This window comes from Ananas comosus, linkage group 5 (assembly GCF_001540865.1).
Source record: "Ananas comosus cultivar F153 linkage group 5, ASM154086v1, whole genome shotgun sequence".
Taxonomy (NCBI): domain Eukaryota; kingdom Viridiplantae; phylum Streptophyta; class Magnoliopsida; order Poales; family Bromeliaceae; genus Ananas; species Ananas comosus.
In genome coordinates, this window is record NC_033625.1 from 13203250 (window position 1) to 13223963 (window position 20714).

Consider the following 20714-nt stretch of genomic DNA (forward strand, 5'->3'; position numbering starts at 1 on the left):
TTTTCTTTCGGCTCTTAACCCTGTAATAAGGCTGGTAATTTAACTTGTTATTCGCGTGCCAGCTCGTGTTCGATTTATTAATAAACAAGTCAGACACAAACTGAATTCTTCAGCTCGATATTTTAACAAGTCAGCTTATATTTGCGTTATTTAATAAAAAATCGAATACGAGCCGGTTTCAGCTTGCTCGTGTTCACTTCCTTAACAACCCTACTCTGTACAGAGATTTGGAGAGTTCATCATGTCGGGAAGGAGAGTTGGAGAAAACAGATTCACAGTGGTCAGTTCCAAAGGCTTTTATTTGCAGTAAGAGAGAGGAAATTAGTAGTACAAGTCATGATCTTTCATGGGGCAATCTCTTTTTTTTTTTTTTCTTTTTTAATTCTATTTGTGTATATTTGTAAAATGTTTGTTATTGCTTTATTGGGTATACTCCACCATGAGGAAAAAAATCTTTTTAGTTCCTATTCGCTGATTGGTTTCTCAGAAAAACGTGGAAAATTGTTTTCTAAGAAAAAAAATCTTTCCGTGAAAGATATACTTTTTTTTCTACAGTTTTTATTTTAGTATAAAAAATTGGAAAAAAAGCAAAAACACCATTTTCGCATGAAATCTGAGAAAAAATCTGAGAAAATTTTTTTTTTTCTAGCAAAACTACTTTTTGCTTATGGGATATTCTTTGTTGCACAAAAAAATCTTGGTATAAATGTTTGGAGACCATCCCAGATTTAAATTATTTTGATTGAAACACTAGCTACTAGCAATTAATTAATCCAGTTTTGTCCCTCATAAAATAGTTTAAAAATATTATGTTTCTTCAAAAAATATCAATCAATCTGATAAAATCTTTACTTGATTTGGCTAAACTCACCAGTTCTAAAAGGTCAGAAGTTGCTTTGACTATCTTTTCGGCCTAATCATGAAATTGGACACGCCATCAACTTGAGGAGAGAGATGCATATGGCATTTGAATAGTAAGCATAGTGTAATCACAAGTGTTTCAAAGGGTTTCAGAATTGAATTGAACTGAATAGATTGAGATGGAAAAAAATAAAATAAAATTGATATAGGTATATATTCCATGTTTAGAGAAAGGTCTCATCCACCGACATGGAATTCAACAACATTCGTGCAGAAACTTTTCTCATATCGTGTAAAACCTTTTCTGATACGTATCAAATGCAATAGCAAATTCGTAGCAAATTCGAAAAAGAAAAATAGGATAATAAAGATGCGAAATAAGAGAGAGAGAGAGAGAGAGAGAGAGAGAGAGAGAGAAGCAAGAACCTTTTTTCTTTCCTTTTATTTCTTTTTCTTCCTTTTTTTTTGCCAAGTTTGGTTTGAGCTCTAGAGAGCAGCAATTTGTTGCAAATACTGTAACCTACACAGCATGACCATCAGCTGCACAAGCAATTAACAAGTACAGAAGACGGCTACGCAGTTCAAATGCACACATAAAAGAAGAAAAACCCTAAAACAGAGTCACCAGTCATCAGCTAAGCAGAAATGGACCATCTTTAATCTGTTGTGTAAATGTAATACTCACCAAGGCAATCTTCTCTTCCTTTCTTGTTTTGCTAGTCTCTTTTTTCGGAAAGCGAAACCCACCCCAACCGAGGCGATAACACTTGCTGAGAGCGAAAGGGCATTATACTTGTATACACGAATATACGATAGCAGGTCGAATCTGCGACTATTTATCGCGCAGATTCAGACCTCATAGCCGCAGCTGTCTTCAGGCTTGGATGCCTGAGAAACAGGGGGATTGTCCAGATGGCTGCAGCTCTCCGAAGGCTCGGCCACGTCCTCGAATCCGTCATCTCCGTACTGTAACGGTTAACCGAATGCGAAAACTTAGTTATTGCGGCAAAAGAAAGCTCTCAACTGTTAATATACGGATAATTGTCGTACTCATCCAAATATTGCAATTTCCTTAATGCTTATATCATTTCACTTGCACTCTCGAGTACCTGAACGTTCTCGCATGCATTGCACTTTGGTCCCTGGTCTAATTTTTCATAGAAAACGATCATTTTACCCCTTCACTAGTGAAATTGACTCACCTATTTCAAATTGCCGCTAAGATGGTGAAAAAATCATTTCAGAATGGAATTCAGAGGCTTTCTAATGCTCAGGGACCAAAGTGTGAATGCAATATATATGTGAAAGTTTAAGGACACAGACCGTTTGAGTGACCAATACAGGGACTATCCTTCATAAACTTTAAACTTATTGTGGTTTTGGTCTTTAATAGTCACTTTATCTTTTAACAAATTTTTGCAATGTAATCTGTGACTTTGTCCTCTTCAGAAAACTACTTTGGATGCTACTGAGAGTTAAATATAACGCCGTCCATTAGCAGCGTTGTTTCACAGATGCATGAAACAAACACCATGTTAGATGGCTTTTCTATCACTCTACTTTTTAAACCGAAACGACCAGTAAGTGATTGGTAAAACCCTCATTTTAGTAGCTATAGTTGCAGGGAGAGCATTTTCCTGACAACATCAAGAACTCTGAATAGAAAACATGCTCAAGAATGACAACTTAAATATTACGCATGAATCGGAAGCTTCTATATTAAATTCGAAACGCAGCAATAACTAGAGAGTTAAGAAGCACACGTTAACTCATTTACATGCAGTTTTTTTGCTAAGAAAAATAATGCGTAAAGGAAATGAAAGACCATAAATTTGCATACCTCAAGCTGTTCAAGCACGTTAATCGTCTGACTCGGATTGTAACCGTTCGCATGCAACAGCACAGCAATTGAGTCCAAAGAAATGTTGGGGAACATCAGCGAGATAGATTCCACTGCTATATCGAGATCGCCAACGTCCACAAACTCACTATCATAAAATGGGTCATCGTAACCGGAAGAGAGATCCACCTTCGATGATGACTCGGCGGAGAAGCTAAGCTTATCAAATTCTTCCAAAAGAGAGTCCCGGAGATGATGCTCTGAAGGCCTATCACCACCCTCTTTCTTTTCCGGATCGTCTGGTACATTCTCCACAGCCTTGTTCTCTTTCTCTAGGGTCTTCCCAGCAGGATTCCTTGAAAGAGGTATGTAGGGAGAGGCATACGGATTCAAAAGAGATTTTCCTTCTGTCATCCTCTTGTCAACTGTCTAGATATATTAAAAATCTGAAAAAGAAGGAAACATCCTAAATGAAATTTCTAAATCTTTGCAAGAATTTAAGGCCCATATCACAGTAAAGCCAAAAGAGTAGAAGGATAATTTCATAAAGTTGCGGATGAAATGATACGAAAATTACGATAGTTTAGTAATTTGCTATGCATGGTGACTTTTGCAGAGCATAATTAAAGCAGGTCAATTTTTTTTTAAAAAAAAGATATTTCAAATTAAAGATCTCAACTATAACATGACTGAGTTTCTTTAGCTTACCAAATAGCATTCTAGTAGATACAATATTCAAATTATATATGTTAAGATGTTTAACAGATGTACTACATGTTCTATATTACATCTCAAAGGCTTGTTAAGACAATCATCACTATGTTATAGTTTTACAATGTAATTACAGACTAACAAAATAGTCTGCATTTTCTCAAAAAAGAAAAATTTACATCCATATTTTACAATCAGTCAGGAAAAGAAATTTCTTAGAGACTCCCAGAGCAGAGTGCATATCAAATCACTAAAACCTGATAGGAAGAATAGACGATGCACACCATTATTTATACTAGTGAAGGACCCGCGCGTTGTGGCGGGATGATTTCGTAAAAATAAATAAATAAATAAAGTAAAGAAAGTAAAAAAAGAGTCAAGCAATTATATAAAAAAGAAGTAACTAAAAAATAAGCAACTATTGCTGCAATAAAAATATAAGAATAAATTATAGGAAGGACTAAAAAAAATAAAGGCAAAAACCATACGAATTTATTATCTTGACTATTAAAAAATAGTATTGATCCATGCAATAAAATTTTATATTTATCTGTTATATTGACTATTAAAAAATAGAATTGATCCATGCGATAAAATTTTACACTTGATGTAGGCAAAAAAAAAAAAAAAAAGAGAGGTGGGGCCCACCGGCCCCCCAAAACCTGGGGAGAGCTCCTTTAGGCTCTCCTTTCATGTATTGTTATATATCCTTTGAGAATTTGAGATGAATAACTCGACTAAGCAAATCGAGGACAGGGTTTTTCTAGAATTTGGTCCATGAAATTCTACTCTTTGCTAATTTGGCTGTAACCTTTTCAAATATTTCTATATAGTTGAAGGTAGCATAACTTGCAACTTCAACTATATTAAGATAACAGTAACAGATTAACGTCCTTTGGAGAAAGTACCTATAAAAAATTGTCCATTAGAGCAATACGAGTAACAAAATGTTGAAATGTAGACAATTCATCATTATGCTTCCGATCTAAGCGTAATCATTATCTCATCAACAAAAGTGCCTGCTAAAAAAAGGATTGAAATAATGCATCTACCTCTCCATTTATATTTATCCAAGAGATAAACTATTCTCCACATAAAAGATAGCTCCGAACTATACTATGACGTAACATTCTCAACCTTGACATTTTGTAATGCGATTTAACGCATAACTATCAGAAAGCTTACATATAGAGAGGGAAACTAAATCTTATCTTTTCAATTTAGTGGTCATGAAACTGATGAATAACAAAACCTTATTTTTGCAGCCAAAAGACAGTTACTTCCAATAAAGGTGAAACACAATCTACCTAGAATAAGTCTACTGCCTTTCCCATATAGTGGTGTCCAAATAATTACGAAAGCAGCCACCACTTTACGAAAATGATTCCACAATTAACCCTGTTTTGTCTCACCAGTACCATGTTTCCAAGATGGAGATTATGCAAAGATACTACTAAATAGCCCTAATAGGTTTTCATTGATCAAACAAGAGACTCAATCAAGTGAACAAATTTTAAAAAGTTGAAACTGGAAAGAGCCTGCCACTCTCATTCAAGGTCGAATGAAGCCTTGAACCTTCATACAATGTTGATGGGGGATTCAACTAAGTCCATATAAAAAATCAAATTTCTAGTATTTCTTTAGCTTCTGATAGATAAAGCATCTAAATACTGCATGCTTAGAGTAACAAACATGTTAGCCCTGCAGCCCATTAGAGGTTACAAGTTACAACCAATTCCAAACTATTATGAGAGGGGATACAAGATGACAACGCAGTAAATGAGACAAAAATTAAGGGAATAATGGTTCCACTGATTGGATTGTCCATACTGAGAAAAAACTTATATTTTGCAATATAAGACGCCAAATAAACGATGTTTGCAATTGTGTCGAAGGCTTTGCGCTATTTATAAAAGAAAGAACAATGATATGGGAGTGGAAATTGAAAACTAAAATATCATGTCACAAATAAATGTGACTTCCAAATTATTACACCATCAAAGTAGGGCCTTTGGTAAAGAAATTTAAAGACAGTTCTATGACTCTATCCTTTAGCATTTTAGCACAAAGGGGCTACGTTAACGACACTAAACTGTCAACATGAGTTTCCACAACCAAGAACTTTATCATGCATGAAACTAAGAAATATCCCTGTAATACCAGGTCTATATCGCTTGCATTGACAACACTGCACAGAAAAAGAGCCCTGAGAAAGTTACACACAATGAAAATTCGGTAAGCCGCTGGTCACCACTACCTTCTAGCAGTTTCATTACCATTTTGATACTTAATTTCGTATCGTTTGGTTCAGAAATAAGCTATTTAGGCTATCCCTAGGATATGTACAACTCTTGGGATAAACAAGGATAAAATCAATTTTGCATTTGGATGAAAATTGGGTTTTTCTCGGGAATAAGCAAAATAGCATTTGGATGGTTAGATTGGAATACTAAGGATAAGAATAATTATACTTTTAATATAATAATATTTTATCTAATTAATAATATTGATTAAATAATAATTCAACTTACTTAATTTACTAATTAATCATGAATATTGCTAAATAATCCTAAATATTAATTAATAAATTAATAAATAAAATAGTTAATAACAATCAGATAATTAAATTAGTCAAAATATTAATTAATTAATCAATATAAATATTGGTTATTAAATAAGTACACTAATAAATAATTAATTATTTAATTAACAAATTAATTAAAATAATAAATTAATTACTCAAGTAGCTAATTAAATATTTATTAGAGTGATAAATTATGTAGTACAATTAATAATTTTATAATGAAAATAATATATTATAATATGTAACATATTATGTCTATATAATTTAGTTTTAATTCAATTTATAATTTTAATAAAACTTGAAATTAAACCTTGGAATAACACTATTCCGTTAAAATGGTGGAATAACACTATTCCGTTAGAATAGTAAATCCCAAACTATTCCGGAATAGCCCGGAATAGCAATGTTTGACCAGGATAAAATATCCCAACCCTAAAACACCCGTTTGGCGGAATAGCGGGGATAACGAAATTATCCCTGCTTTTATCCCCGAACCAAACGGGTTTCATACACATTATGTGTCAATCATGAAAAGGCAGTAAAGAATAAAGACAAAAGGAAGGATTAGATAAATATACATATATCTAAAAGGGATGAATAAATTGAATTGGGATGAAGGGTTAATATTTTCTATGGACTCAATCTTACAAGATATTAGCAAACAAAAATAGCGAAATAAAAACCAATCAACATATGCTTCAACCACAGAAGGAGCTCCATCAAGAAAAAATGCTATGAAGGACTAGATCAAACGTAATCAAGCAATAATTGTTACATTTTTCTGAAAATAGTCTTGCAGAGACAACAATTGCCCCACAATCTGAGATCAATGATCGCAAATCACAGCAAGATCACACACGATTCCAACGTTATGACTACAATAACCCGAAAGGAATCAGATCTCACAATAAGATGGATCTAAAGGAAAAAAATCTTCGACGAGAACGACGATTTCGCCATAAAAACCTCCAAAAAGATCCGAATTCGACGATTCTCTATGGGATTCCTCAAAAAATCGCAAAGGAATCAAACAGATCGCAAGAAAGAAAGGGAATTCTACAAAACACAATCAAAAGACAACCTATCTAATACACTTTATCTAATCGATGAGAACAAGGAATTCGCCAAAAATCTCAATTGAATAGATCCCAATTCGACGATTATCGATGCGATTCATCAAAAACCCGCGAAGGATTCGAACAACGAGCACTCAAACAAGAAATTGAACCACAACACGAGATAACGTTTCAATCAAACGCGCCTGCGGAACGCGACCGATCAAATAGATTGACGAAAACGGCGAATTCACCCAAAAAAAAAAAAAAAAATCAAAATCTAACGAGAACACGAGACAGGGGATCAGATCGAGACGCACCTCGACGAAGAAGGCGATCGAAGGCGAAGGAGACGACGAGGAGGAGCAAACCCTAACCCTAACCCTAGCTCCTTCAGATCCGCTCCTCCGAGAATCGGTTCCGAGAACGGGAGATAAGACGACGACGACGAGGAGGAGGAGAGCTTTTCGGGGTGGGGACTCTGGCGAGAGGGAAATGGTGATGTAGGTATATTTATATACGCATATTAAAAAAAGTGGGTTAATTGCGTACCGGTGCCCGCAAACATGTTGAATTATAGATATATTTCTATAAAGTTCAACTTTCATAAATTATCTCTATAAAAGTCTTAATATATTCAGATATGCCACTTTGATTAGCACTCGTTAGAGAATTATTTATTTTTTAATAGTGGATTCGTGAAATAATATTTTTATCCTCATAAATATGTCTCTTTCCCCTTTCTCTTTCTTTTTCAAGCTGCCGGAGCGGGCGGCGGCAGCGATGTTGCGAAGCCTGTCAGAGTCGTGGGCGACGAGGATGAGGCTTAGGCCCGCAGCGACGAGGCGGAGGGCGAAGGTGCGGCCTATTCGAAAAAAGATGAGGAAAAGGAAAAAAAAAAAAGAGGAGAAAAGGAGGAGGAAAAGGAGGATACGAAGAAGAAGAGAAAGAGGAAGAAGGATAAAATTGTCTATTTTTCTTATTAATTAATCATGATTAAGTATTTTAACTGTGGTTAACTAAATTTTTTTAACGGATCCTAACGGCAGAAACATATCTGAATACAATTGGACTTTTGTAGAGATAACTTATAAAAGTTGAACTTTGCAGAAATATATATCTACAATTTATCATGTTTGCGAAAATCTATATGTAATTAACCCTAAAAAAATTTATTATTATTGTGTGGACGTGGTGCATCACGTCATACGTAGACCACCATTCGTGAAATTATTAGATAATAAATTAGGCTTAATTACAAAATACGTCCCTCGGTTAACTCCATGGATAAAACTTTGAGTGGGGATCATAGTTAATTAATTCGGATTCGACAAAAATTCAGTACAATTATAATTCAAATAAAATTTATATCTTAATTTTTAAATTCATTGAAAAATATAGCTTAAAAAATGGATTCGCTAACTATTTGGATACCGATTTATACGGATATTATACGTTCACCAATTAACAATCGTTCACCGATTAACAATCCGGGATCAAAAATTTGGCTATTAAATTAAGCTTTTTTCTCTACATTTATGCTACTAGCATATATAGTTATAAATTCTTAAAAATATAAAAAAAGGGAGCTACAAAAAAATGTAGATTAAGCAAAAAAGGTAATAGCTAATTTTATTGTCGTCTCTATCTTTATTTTCTTTATGATCCACATATTTCGAAAGTTTATGAAGTTTTTTAATAATTCGTGAATAATTCGGCAATAATTCAGAAAGTAATTTTGTTCAAAAAATTTGCACATTTTTTGGTCGAATAGTTTGGCATTCGTTTATTATTCGTGAATAATAAATCTAACCCAAAAATTCGCATACTATTCTGATTTTAGGAATAAATCGTATAAGGACAGTTTTATTCGAATTTTCAATAATTCGCGAATTAACTAACTATGGTGGGGAATTCATTTTGATCCATGGATAAAATTGGAGTGAAGATAGTGATGTTAATGGATTCGGATTAGTGAACCTCCCATTTCGCTCCGTTTCGAATGAGATGGTAATTAAGAGCAAAAAATATGGAATAATATAATCTATTCTGAATCCGCTTTCATCTGCCGGAGTTGAATGACCTTTTTCTTTTTTTGATCAGCTTAGATCCACCAAAAGTCCATTAAAAACTCACTCTCACTCTGATCCACTTCGAATGAAGCGGTAAGTGAGGGCTAAAAATATGATTAAAGTTAATTCGCTTCGAATCCGCTCTGACCTTACAAGAAACAAAACTGGAATTGGGAGACCTCTTCCGCCCCCAAATCCGCCCCATTTGTGTCCCTAAGTGGGGAGCTTTCCTACAATGTTTTATTGAGAAGTCTTTATTCCGGTCTCATCCCATGTGTTAATTTTGTCACCATCCAATAGTTCGTTGGATATTTTTTTTAATGTTTAAAGTTTAAGTTTTAAATTTTAGAGGAAGGAATTATAACTCTTGGATAGAAATAAAAGTATCACGTAATGACGGATTGAGGCTTTTCAACGAGATATTGTTGGAGCTCTCCACTCAAGTTTTTTTTTCTTCTATATCTCAACTATCCTTATACACATAAAAGAATGACTAAATTATAAAATGTCTTCTTGCACTTTAGACTCAATCTCAACCATCCTTCTTATTAAAAATTGTATTATCATTTTACATTTTGTCACCATCTCAAATAGATTCAAAAAAATTTCAAAAAAATTTAGAAATTAACAAATTAGACAATAAATCATCATTAAAACTAGTTGATATTGACGGATCACATTATTTCATATCTCAATATATATCTAATTTGCAACTCAAAAAATATATAAATGGTATCCTTTATTTTGCTATTATTATCTTAGTTGATGAGTGAGGCGGGTATGCTTCTGAAAACACGGAAATCTTTTTCTATGCTTTCAAGTCGTTTTTGATATTGAGACTTTCGAATCGACGATCGGCTCCATTAGACTTGATCTAGAGTATTTGAAGTATTTAGAAAATAAATTTTATGATTTTTCGTTATAATTTGTCTAATGATCGAATGGGTTCAAAATCAATAATTTTAATAGCCGTAATGAGCCGTTTGCAAGTTTAACGATATAGAAATATCTAAATCATGTGAAATTTTGATAGAAAATTTTTTATATTATATAAAACAAGATCAATATCTTTGATCTGAAATTTTAATGTCATATCATCACATTTTGTAAAATTTTTATTTTTAGCCATTGATTTTGATTTCCTTTGATCACAAGGCAAATGATATCGAAAAATCACAAAATTTATTTTCTAGATGCTTCAAATACTCTAGATCAAGTCTAATGGAGCCGATTGTCGATTCGAAAGTCTCAATATCGAAAATGACTTAAAAACACGGAGGGCTCTGTCCTTTCGGAAGCATATCAGCCTCACTCTGATAGCTTATTGAGCAATCTATTTCGTATATATCATTCTATTACATTATTTATAGGTAACTTTGTCTTTATATTTATTTTTACAAAATTTTATTGCTAAAGTCTATCCCAAATAACTAGCCTATTTGAGAGTACAAAATATAGTAAGATATTTAATGCAATATTTTCTCTTATGCATAGGGTAATTAATACAAGGGGTAAAGTGCAGGGAGTTTTCTATATTTGAGCCAAAAAAAATTGAAGCAATGAAGATATATCATGTACGTTGGGGGGAAAAAAATTTGAATTACACTTTACTATATTTTACTTTTGTATTATTTTTATTTGCTATATTAGAGTCCGGCTACTATGCTATCGGTAGCACGGAGCGCTCCGTGCTACCAAGTTGTTTTCGATGATGCGGCTTCCAAATCGACGATCAGCTCCGTTAAACTTGATCTACATTTGAAAGTATTTGAAAACTAAATTTCAGATTTTTTCGATATCATTTGACTAGTGATCAAAAGATCTCAAAATTGACAATTTTAATGGTCGATGTGGTGTGTTTGTGAGTTTAACGGTGTAAAACAATCCAAATGCGATGAAAATTTTATAGAAAATTCTTTTCACTATTTAGAGTAAGATCAGTATATTTGATCTTGAATTTAAATCTTTTATCATCATTTTTTATGAGATTTTTATTTTCAGCCGTTCAATTTTAGACTACTTGTTTGATAGGTAAATGATATCGAAAAATTATGAAATTTAGTTTCTAAATACTTTCAATAGTGTAGATCAAGTCTAACGGAGCCGATCGTCGATTTGGAAGCCGCATCATCGAAAACAACTTGGTAGCACGGAGCGCTCCGTGCTACCGATAGAATAGTAGTCTAGCATCTATATTATATTTTTTAGTCAAAAATATTATCATATTATTATATTTTATCCATCTCTACACAGTATTTTAAATTTATTTTTATTTTTCTATATTGTACTGTTTTTTTTCTCATACATATTACTAAGCAGTGTTTTCTTTCTAATCTCTATATTACTCCACTGTTAGCAAATCTAACAAATTTATTAGTTTAGATAAAATTTAATAATTTTATTAAGAAGTACTGGTTTAATAAAAAAAAAAGTAAAATGAATCCCATGATAATAAGCTCATAGAAAATTTCTATCAAATTATTATTTTTAATTATTTTTTATCATTACCAAATAGGGTATATCCCTGTTTAATCAAAAAAAAAAATATTTTTTATCATTTAATTAGGTAGTGTAAAATACTCTTTTCCCTAGAGATGTCAACAGGTTGGATTTGTGGCGAATTTTTAAAAATCCGAATCCGACTCCGAACCCGAAACCCAAATCCAATTCTTAACCCGATAGATTTTAAAAATCATTATCCAAATCCGAACCCGACCAAAAAATTCGAAACCCGAACTCGAAACAATTATTTATCTTTTCAATATTTCAAAATATATTATATTAAATCTTAATTTTTAAAATATAAATTCAAATATAACATCAAATTTTTATATACATATTATATATAATAAGAAAATTTTCAAATACCACTCTTATGGTTTTGCACTTTCTCACTTTAATATTTTGTGATTTAAAGTATATCACTTCTGTATTCTGTGGTTTTATTTTTTTCTTTTTGTTATCAACTTTACTAATTTTTTTCGTTAAATCAGTGACAAAGTTAAAACTAAAGAGTACTAAAATAAATATTCGATAAATTATAGGCAGGATATTTAAAGTTTTTTGTATATAATTTAATGAAAAGTTAACGGAGTGGCTGACGAAAAGAAAAAAATTGAAACCACAAGATATACTAAATTGATACCCCTTAAACTACATAATACTAAAGTAAAAAAGTACGAAACAACATAAGTGGTATTTGAAGTTTATGTTATATAATATAAAATAAATTTGGGTTCTAGTTTGGATTGGATATAGTTAAAATTCATATCTAAATTAAATATGCATTAATTTAAATATATAAAGAATCGGTTTGGGTTGGCACCTACACTAAACAATCCGATTCGGTTTAAATAAAAAAAGAAGGAAATACATGAAGTACTTGAGCCACTTCGGATTTGTGCACACACCCAATAAATCCGATTCGGTTCAACCAAACAAATGTCATTCCGGTTCGGTTCAACCTAAGAAATATCATGCCGCCACGTGGCAAGATTAAGAGAAATAGAATAATTCGTACATGATGCACGTGAAACATAGCGGGAGTTCTGCTGCTTCAAGAACCTATCTGTTTGCTCAAAAAAAAAAAAAAGAAAAAAAAAGGGAAAAAAAACACTAATAACTTTAGGCCTTGCATGGCATTTCATTGTGAGGGAGATGAGTCCGCTATGATATAGTGGACTCTCTTTTTTTTTTCTTTTTTTTTTTCTTTTTTTCTGTTTTCCCTGATCTGAGATCCTTCTTTCCCTTTGTGTCAAGAACTGGGTTCTCCTGTATCCATGAGAAAAAAGANGCACATTTTGTTAATTCTTAAATAATTTTTGATTTTCTAGTTTCTTTTTAATATGAGTCTGACTAATTTTGTTATTCGTGCAAATGCCATCTCGATTATTATAATAATTAGAGAGAATAATTCGTACATGATGCACGTGAAACATAGCGTTCGGGAGTTCTGCTGCTTCAAGAACCTATCTGTTTGCTCAAAAAAAAAAAAAAAAAAAAAAAAAAAAAAAAAAAAACCCTAACACTTGAAATCCCCTCCTCTACATCCCTTTGTTTATTTTATGTATTTATCAAATTTTTTTTTTTTTTTTTTTTTTTTTTGACTCCGATCTTATTCGCTCTTAACTTCTCAGTACAATATAAAATTTAATTAACACGTGCTTTATAGCGAGATTACTTGATGTAATCGAAAACAATAATCCATCCTCTTCGGACTCCTCATACCAGTAATTATTATGCTCTCTTTTTACATCTGGCATCATAATGATATATGATGGTCTTATAAAGTTTTCTTCGTGCCAGAATCTGTTTGAGTTCTTTTTGTTGCACATGCATGTAAGTCTGTTCACTCTGCTAGTTTTTTTTTTTTTTTTTTTTTTTTTTTTTTTTTTTTTAAAGATTCCCTAGCTTCAGTGTGCTGAGTGGTGCAAGAATTATTGCAGAAGTTCCCTAGAAAACTCTTATTGGCGGCAGGTTCTTACATGCAGAAAAATGGAGAGTTATGTCAAGTGTATTTTTTTAGTAGCCACTTCTGTTATGGAATGGTTTTTGTAAAATTGTGCGCCATTATGTTCCCAATTCTTCAAAGGCGGTTCCATTTTACTTATCTCCATTGGATGTTTAATTTCTTTAATTTTAGAGGAACACTATTGACATAAATTGATAAGAAAGTCATTATCTATTTGTTTGCTTCAAGCTACTTATCTGTCCCTTCTTCAGCGCTCTCTTTATTCTTCTTTATGCCCTCTTTGTTCTTCTTTATGCCTTAATAAGTGTGAATTGCTCTTGCAATTAGGGCAAAAGGGGAAGTAGCAAACAGGGCGATGAAAGGTACTTTATATATATATATGAAAACGTTGGATTCTTATGAGAATAAAGGGTTTGGTTTAAGGAGAGGTTATGAGAATGAAGCTCTCATGAAAAGAAAAACAATCAAATTAAATATGCATTAATTTAGAGATTTTTATTTGTTTAAGTTACTAATTACTTTGTAGAATAAAAGGTTTGGTTTAAGAAGAGGTAATGAGAATTAAGCATAGCTTGTCACGTGGCAAAAGATATTGAGGTTTCATATAGGTTTATAGATAATATAAAATAATTTTGGGTTCTAGTTTGGATTGGGTATAGTTAAAATTTATATTTAAATTCATGTTCGTCGAATTTTTATTTTTGATATTTATATTCGAAAACATATTCGTTTGGCATCAGATAAATCTGATCCGTTCGGATCCGGGTTTCGTGTGACATCCTACTCTTCCCGGTACCAACACTGTAGTATTATGCTTCACCTCTCCCTCTTTCTCTTTTTCTCTTTCTTTTTTTTTTTTTTTTTTTTTTTTTTTAAGGTAGCAAATGGCGGATAAGCCGAGCCGTGCCCTCGTGCTCTACGGCGATGGTTACGCCTCGCTCCTCTCCCCAACCCACGCCCACCTCCACTCCTTCGCCTCCCTCGCCTCTTGTGGTTTCCTCGCCCTGCGAACCCCTCCCCCTCCCCCTCCCCGAGGTGCCCGTTTCCTCTTCTCTAATTTTTTTTTTTTTTTCTCTCTTCAATCCCTGCTTAATTCGCTATATTTTGATGCAATTCGCGGATTAAACGGTGAATTTTTGGTTTCTGGTTTGTGGATATTGCTAAAAATCGATCCTTTTTGTTGGAATAGTTATATCTATCTAATCCGTGTAATGTGTTCCCCATCTCACTCTTTCCCTTTTATTTTCTTCATTTCCTGCTATTCTTTTCGCTAGTTTTTTAGGTAATTTGTGGATTATATGGTGCAATTTTGGGTAGAATTTTGATCAATTGTAATGTGTAACCCCACACCCTCTTTTCCTTTTAAATTTAGGTTTATTTCCTACTCTCCTTTTTTTTTTTTTTTGCTGTTTTTTTAATTTTGGCTGTAATTTGTGGATTATGTGGTGAAATTTTGTTTCTTGGGCTTGTGAGTAGTGATAAGTATCATTCCTTTGGGTTGATAGTGGTACAGGTTTGATCATTTGTGATTTGCTGCAAATTTTCCATTTTGCTTGCTTAGTGGGTCTCTATGTTGTTCATTTTTGGTGTAATTTACGGATTGAATGGCAAAATTTTGGTCATTTGGTTTGTAGGTAGTTCTAAATATAGTTCTTCTGCTGCAGATTCTCCTTTTTGGTTGTGCCAAGAGTCTCCAATTTGTTCATAAACTGAGTAATAAGTGATTATCTGACTGTGCGATGGTCGGATGTGCCTTTTAGAAGATACTCCAACCATTGCGTAATACCGATTAATAAATAACAAATAAAACAATTAGCTCTTCGTTTTGGCTTTGTGAAGAAGCTCCTTTTGGGAGTTGAATGCTTGATCTTCTGGCAAAAATAGGATTACTTGCTAATTTTCAAACTTCAATTTTCAAGGTAAGATGGTTGTGATCTGGATTAGGAGAGTAATGTAAGTTCTACTTCTGCAGAAAAAACATAAAGAATCTATTAAGTTTCATGAGCAGGATTAAGTTGCCCTTTTCTGCAAAATCGCCCGACCATTTACTCAATCTTGTTGTGGCTATCAAACTTAGATCATGATGATTTTGCTTGGGGGGATTTGCTTTTAAATGATGCTAATTTACCATGGCTGCAGATATGTTATCTTTCTAACAAAAACCAACTTTACTGTGAAGCTACTTGCTGCCAGAGTTACTTTATTTAAGAACAATTGGAGTATCATGTTAAATTGAGCTTAAGGCAAATGTTCGAGTGACTACTCTTTAATGCGTAGAGCCTCTTTTGTTGCAATAAGTTGGGGCTTTCCTTTCGAAAATAACTCATGCTCGATACGTGACCAGGAAATGGAGGGTCTTGCCTTATTTTGCATCTGAATAGATCAATATAGTGAGTTTAGCAGATATGGGTAGAGTTGGGTTGGTTTCGGCTATGGTAAAGGTCTAACATTTACACTAAACGGGTCTAACAGAGTCTAACCCAAAATTTTACCCTAGTTTTCCAAGGTAGAAGGATGCTCTACTGTACCGGGTAACGGGTTACCCACCAGTTAACAGAAAATTTTGGATTGGGTGGGTAAGCCTAGATTTACTCTACCCGTGAACTAGTTTTTAAAAATTCCCAATAGATTATGTTTAAATAATTAGATAACTCAAAATGTACTATACCTAGATATACATTGTTCTAGTGCCTAGATTTTGGCGAGTGACATTTATTTAGACATTAAAATGAGATTTTTTTAACGTCGATAGCTATAGTTATACCTATATCTATATATCTATTTATTCTAGCTATACACTATACATAGGTACACAGTGTCTAGGTTTTGGATTCAGATACTCAATGACGTTTTGGTATCTAGGTACTTGTGCAAAGCGTTAGTTAAGGTCTCGCTTGGTGTGGTTGCCGTTATTTTGTTTTTTTAAAAACACTAATGGTATATAATTTGAAATATTGGCACGGGCACTTTCCTCTTGTTGTCGCTGTTGGTTAGCTTGCGGTGCATTCTGGCCAAGTGATGGATGGCAACTTTGTTTAAAAAGATTTTGGAAGCAAAGAAAGAAGAACGTTGCTTTCAAGTTTTTGTTTTTGTTGTCAAACAGACACCTGCAAGAATTGCAAGCAATCCACCATCTTTCTGCAGAAATTATGTTTAGAAAAAAATGAAAAAAAGGGCAATGATGCCAAACGAGGCTTAAGTGTTTTATTTATTTCAACTATTTTTCTAGTATTAAACAGTAAAGACGAAGAAAAAGAAAATTCTATTGATTCAGTCCTCAAACGACTTTATATTATCACAACATCATTCCCATTTTACTTGTTCTTATGCTTATATGTCCTTATGAATTTCCTATTTGTACATTTAGCCTTCGAAAATCAACATCATATATGTAGCCTTTGAAAGGATAAAAGTTTGTACTTTGTAAGGAATTTTCCACTTTACAGTGCTCCGAAATTGCCGATCCCTCATCCTGATTCTAGCATTCAATTTTTGGACTTCAATTTCACGCAATCAGTATAAAGGACTTTTCTCTACTGAATTTATACGACATTTGTCTTAAGAATATGCATTATTTAGCAAGACAATCAATAATTTTTTAAGCACAGTCTGAATCCTTTTAAGCTAAATTAATTATTAGTTAGCATAAAGATAATTAATGTATTTCTTTATCCTGCATTGTTAGTAATCCTACATTACTGATAGGATTACATGCAGGATGAACTAAGCGCAGTAATCTAAAAAGATTTCTACAGGATTCCCCATAACCCTGCCAGGATATCACAAACCAAATGCTCCTTAATATGAATCCTGTTAATCTGAAAAATTCTAATTGTGCATTTTGCTGTCATGCAAGCTGAGTATCAAATTTTGTAACGCACTTCTTTCATGTAACGTGAATGATGTTTCGGCTCTTCACTCTTCCTTGCCTACCTCTATACCTTATTAAAAAGCATGTCGAAGAAATCCTTCTAGAGGAATTTGTCGTGACTACAGCTGATTTCGTGTTCAAGATAAATTATAACCTGCATTGAGATGATCTATATTTCATTTCGCTGAGTTATATATTTAAGGGCATTTATTTGTTTTCTTTTAAATCTTTTACTGTAGCTACTAATTAGATATCTGATTTAGCCCATGTAGTTAATACTTTTTTTTTTGGGTGCTGAAATTTAATATTACTCTCTTTTTCTTCATATTGTTCTGATTTTTCTTCAGTTCAAGAATCTGAAAATGACCGAGTGGTTAGAGAATTGGCGCAGTTACTGGATGTGTACGATTTCTATTTTCAAAATAAACAGAATGATCAAACGGACACTGTTGCTAACCCAAAGGAGTCATCTATCCCAACAATGTCAGAGAGGTTCATTAAGTAGCTATAGCCCGAGTGATTCAAACTTCTCATTTTTTTTTTAATTTGTCGATCTAACTTTTTGTTCAACTTCAGATTCATGGGCCTGCGAGCTGCCATTTGTACGAACAGTGATAGCGTTAAGTCTTTTGCATCAAATATCGGTTTAACTGTTCTCAAAACCGATGACTTCCTCTCGCAATCAGATTCCGCCGACATGTTACTAAGGCTTTTAGGGTTCTCAGGATCAGATATTTCAGAGAATTCTGAGTATGATTTAGTTTTGCTACACATTACTAGTGAGAGCACGAAAACCCAGAAGGGAAAAATGGTTATCAAAACCAATGCTGATCGGCTCGACAAATTGGTCGGTGGAATTATGGAAGCGGTTCAACCTGGATCTAATGTAGCTTCTCGTCTACATTTTTCCGTCATTTTGAGCTACGGAACTGTTTCTGAGAGTGACGAGAAGTTCTCCTTAATTTCAAACCCTGAAACTAATTCTGACTTATCTCTTCTTCGCCCGCGTCAGAGTTACGCAATGAAAGGGGGGAAACCATTGGAGGACGTAAGGTGCTGTTATATTAAAGCTTCGGAAATGTAACATGTTGGTGCGCTCTTATATATTTTACTAATGCTTATTTTTGTAGGCATCACCATCCGATGCTAATTGCTCAGTGGCAAGACGGAGTCACCCGCAAGGATACGGCCATGACATTTTCCTTTGAAGAATTTACAAAAGTATGAATTTTTTGTTCTCCATCACCTCGAATGAATTACTATTATAATATCTTATTTCGGTTACTCGCACTAGTAGCACCTGAATTTTTGCCGAAGTTTCACTATGGCCCCTATTCCATAAAAGTGAAATTAATGCCTTCTGAACTTCTAATAATGTGTCAGATTAAAGTAACATTTTTTGGCGTCAGAAAGTTCCTTTCCACCTGAAAAGAATATTTGGATTTGTTGTGAAAACTTTAACTATGTGCTTTGTTAAATGGTAAGCTTTAATTTGTGTCTTTAGTGAATACTTGTGTTTAAAAATTGTTTTCCTGATATTTAGATTTAACATCAGATGACAAAATGGGCCAATTTGATATCTATATAGAAGTACAGGTGGCATTAAGTTCGTTTTAAAAGAATACGGTGCAAAATGAATCTTTTATATAAGTTCTGGGGCTACCAAGGAATTAACCCTAGCCAGTTAAATACTCTCTTAGACCTCTGGATAAACTCGACCATCTTATCGAGAAAATAATAGTCAAGGGGTCTATTTCAGTGACTTAAAATTGAGTGGGGATCCCGTTGCATTTCGAACTTGTCCTTTTATTGTGAATCCGACCAAAAAAAAAGGACGAATTCAAATAGTGCAGATGCTGCAAGCAATTCACAAGAAAAACTAGATGACTTAATGGTTTTCAGGTAGTAACTTTTCAGTCGAATGACATCGAATGTGAATATGTGATCTTAGTCAATCTCAAATATTTCGAAAACTTCTCTTTTGGTTGAGAAACAAATATTTCTAGCATCCATTTTGTCGATTCCGTGCATTTAAAGCATCGCTAAGGGGGTGTTTGGTTTCCTAGAAAATATCCTAGAAAACAATTTTTTGGCGGGAAAAATAGTTTCTGTCCATTTGGTTCCTAGGAAAAGTAGTTTTTCTAGAAAGTTATTTTTTCCGATTTCACGGGGAAGTAGTGCTTCCGTTTTCTGAATTTTTTTCGGAAAACAAATACTGTGGAAAAGAGTGTTTTCCATGGAAACTTCTTTCCCTGAAAACAGTTTTCCATCCACTTGCGAGCATTTTTCCGATGATTCCGGATCTCTCAATTGCTGCATTTCTCTCTCTTAGTGTGTGTTTGGTATAATGATTTTATTTTATGTTTTTCGCTAATAAAGTGTGTAATTTCTCTCTTTTTGCAGTACGGCGTAAATCTCGCTATCCTAGCTGACCGGTTTCTTCACGAGGTGGCTTTTAAGCTCTGGAAGGCACCAAAATATGGAGCATGAAAAGTTATCACTAACTAAGGTGCGCGCTTTTTTGAACAACAAACTAAACCCTAATTCCCTCAATATAAACTATTGGAGATCCAGGAGCCAACTTAAATCCTTACAAAGAGATGAAGTTCCCTGCTACTTCTTCTCTATTGTAACCTGGAACTCATAACACTGCGCTTTTCAGATCGGTGTTCCGTTTCTGCGTTACATCGCGCTCGCTTTTCGCGTGTTTGAGAAATGGAAACATGTGTGACATACCAAATTAACTATATATCTGGGTTACATCGTGCTCGCTTTTCGCATGTTTGAGAAATGGAAACATGTGTGACATACCGAATTAACTATATATCGCAAATAACAAGGTTTTGCTGTGATTGTTGATTAGATTAATGAAATTTAGTTTTGGAAACAAAAATGTGCTTATTTTACGAGTGTATCGAAGTTTAGATGTTGATTAAGCTTACTTATTATTATTATTATTATTATTCTGAAGTTGTGATTATATTGTAAAAAGTGGATTCTCGGTTCAACAATTTGTGACATTTGCTGCTATACTTGTTGCTAAACTCTGTAATTATTTGACTACATCTTAGATAAGTATATTCATAGTTTAAGATTAATATTATATTAAATTATTAGAAATTCGGTTGATTTGATTAATTTGGTTTCCAAATTTTGAAACCCTAACAAACCAAATTACGAAAATAAAAAATAATTATATTCTACAATAGTTAGGGATGTTAGTTTGTCTACCTCAACTATGCTTGAGGT

The 20714-nt window shown here is 33.4% G+C and overlaps 2 protein-coding genes across 2 annotated transcripts; one reads left to right on the forward strand and one right to left on the reverse strand.

The window, feature by feature from the left end:
* Positions 1277–7537, reverse strand: LOC109709916. Its single transcript, XM_020232293.1, has 3 exons — positions 7372–7537; positions 2702–3147; positions 1277–1827 (listed from the first exon to the last, which is right to left on the reverse strand). Exons 2-3 carry the CDS (start codon positions 3113–3115, stop codon positions 1711–1713), a joined length of 531 nt encoding a protein of 176 aa, XP_020087882.1. The 5' UTR covers positions 3116–3147; positions 7372–7537; the 3' UTR covers positions 1277–1710.
* Positions 14474–20358, forward strand: LOC109711069. The gene is made up of 5 exons (XM_020233965.1): positions 14474–14629; positions 17813–17957; positions 18042–18518; positions 18596–18686; positions 19869–20358. The coding sequence occupies exons 1-5, from the start codon at positions 14479–14481 to the stop codon at positions 19953–19955; spliced, it is 951 nt and encodes a 316-aa protein (XP_020089554.1). The 5' UTR covers positions 14474–14478; the 3' UTR covers positions 19956–20358.

Coding starts and splice junctions, on each gene's coding strand:
- LOC109709916 (XM_020232293.1), bottom strand. CDS start 3,115: ATGACAGAAGGAAAATCTCTTTTGAATCCGTATGCCTCTCCCTACATA. Junction 1,828..2,701: donor ACGTGCTTGAACAGCTTGAG/GTATGCAAATTT, acceptor TAACCGTTACAG/TACGGAGATGACGGATTCGA.
- LOC109711069 (XM_020233965.1), top strand. CDS start 14,479: ATGGCGGATAAGCCGAGCCGTGCCCTCGTGCTCTACGGCGATGGTTAC. Junction 17,958..18,041: donor ATCCCAACAATGTCAGAGAG/GTTCATTAAGTA, acceptor GTTCAACTTCAG/ATTCATGGGCCTGCGAGCTG. Junction 18,687..19,868: donor CCTTTGAAGAATTTACAAAA/GTATGAATTTTT, acceptor CTCTTTTTGCAG/TACGGCGTAAATCTCGCTAT.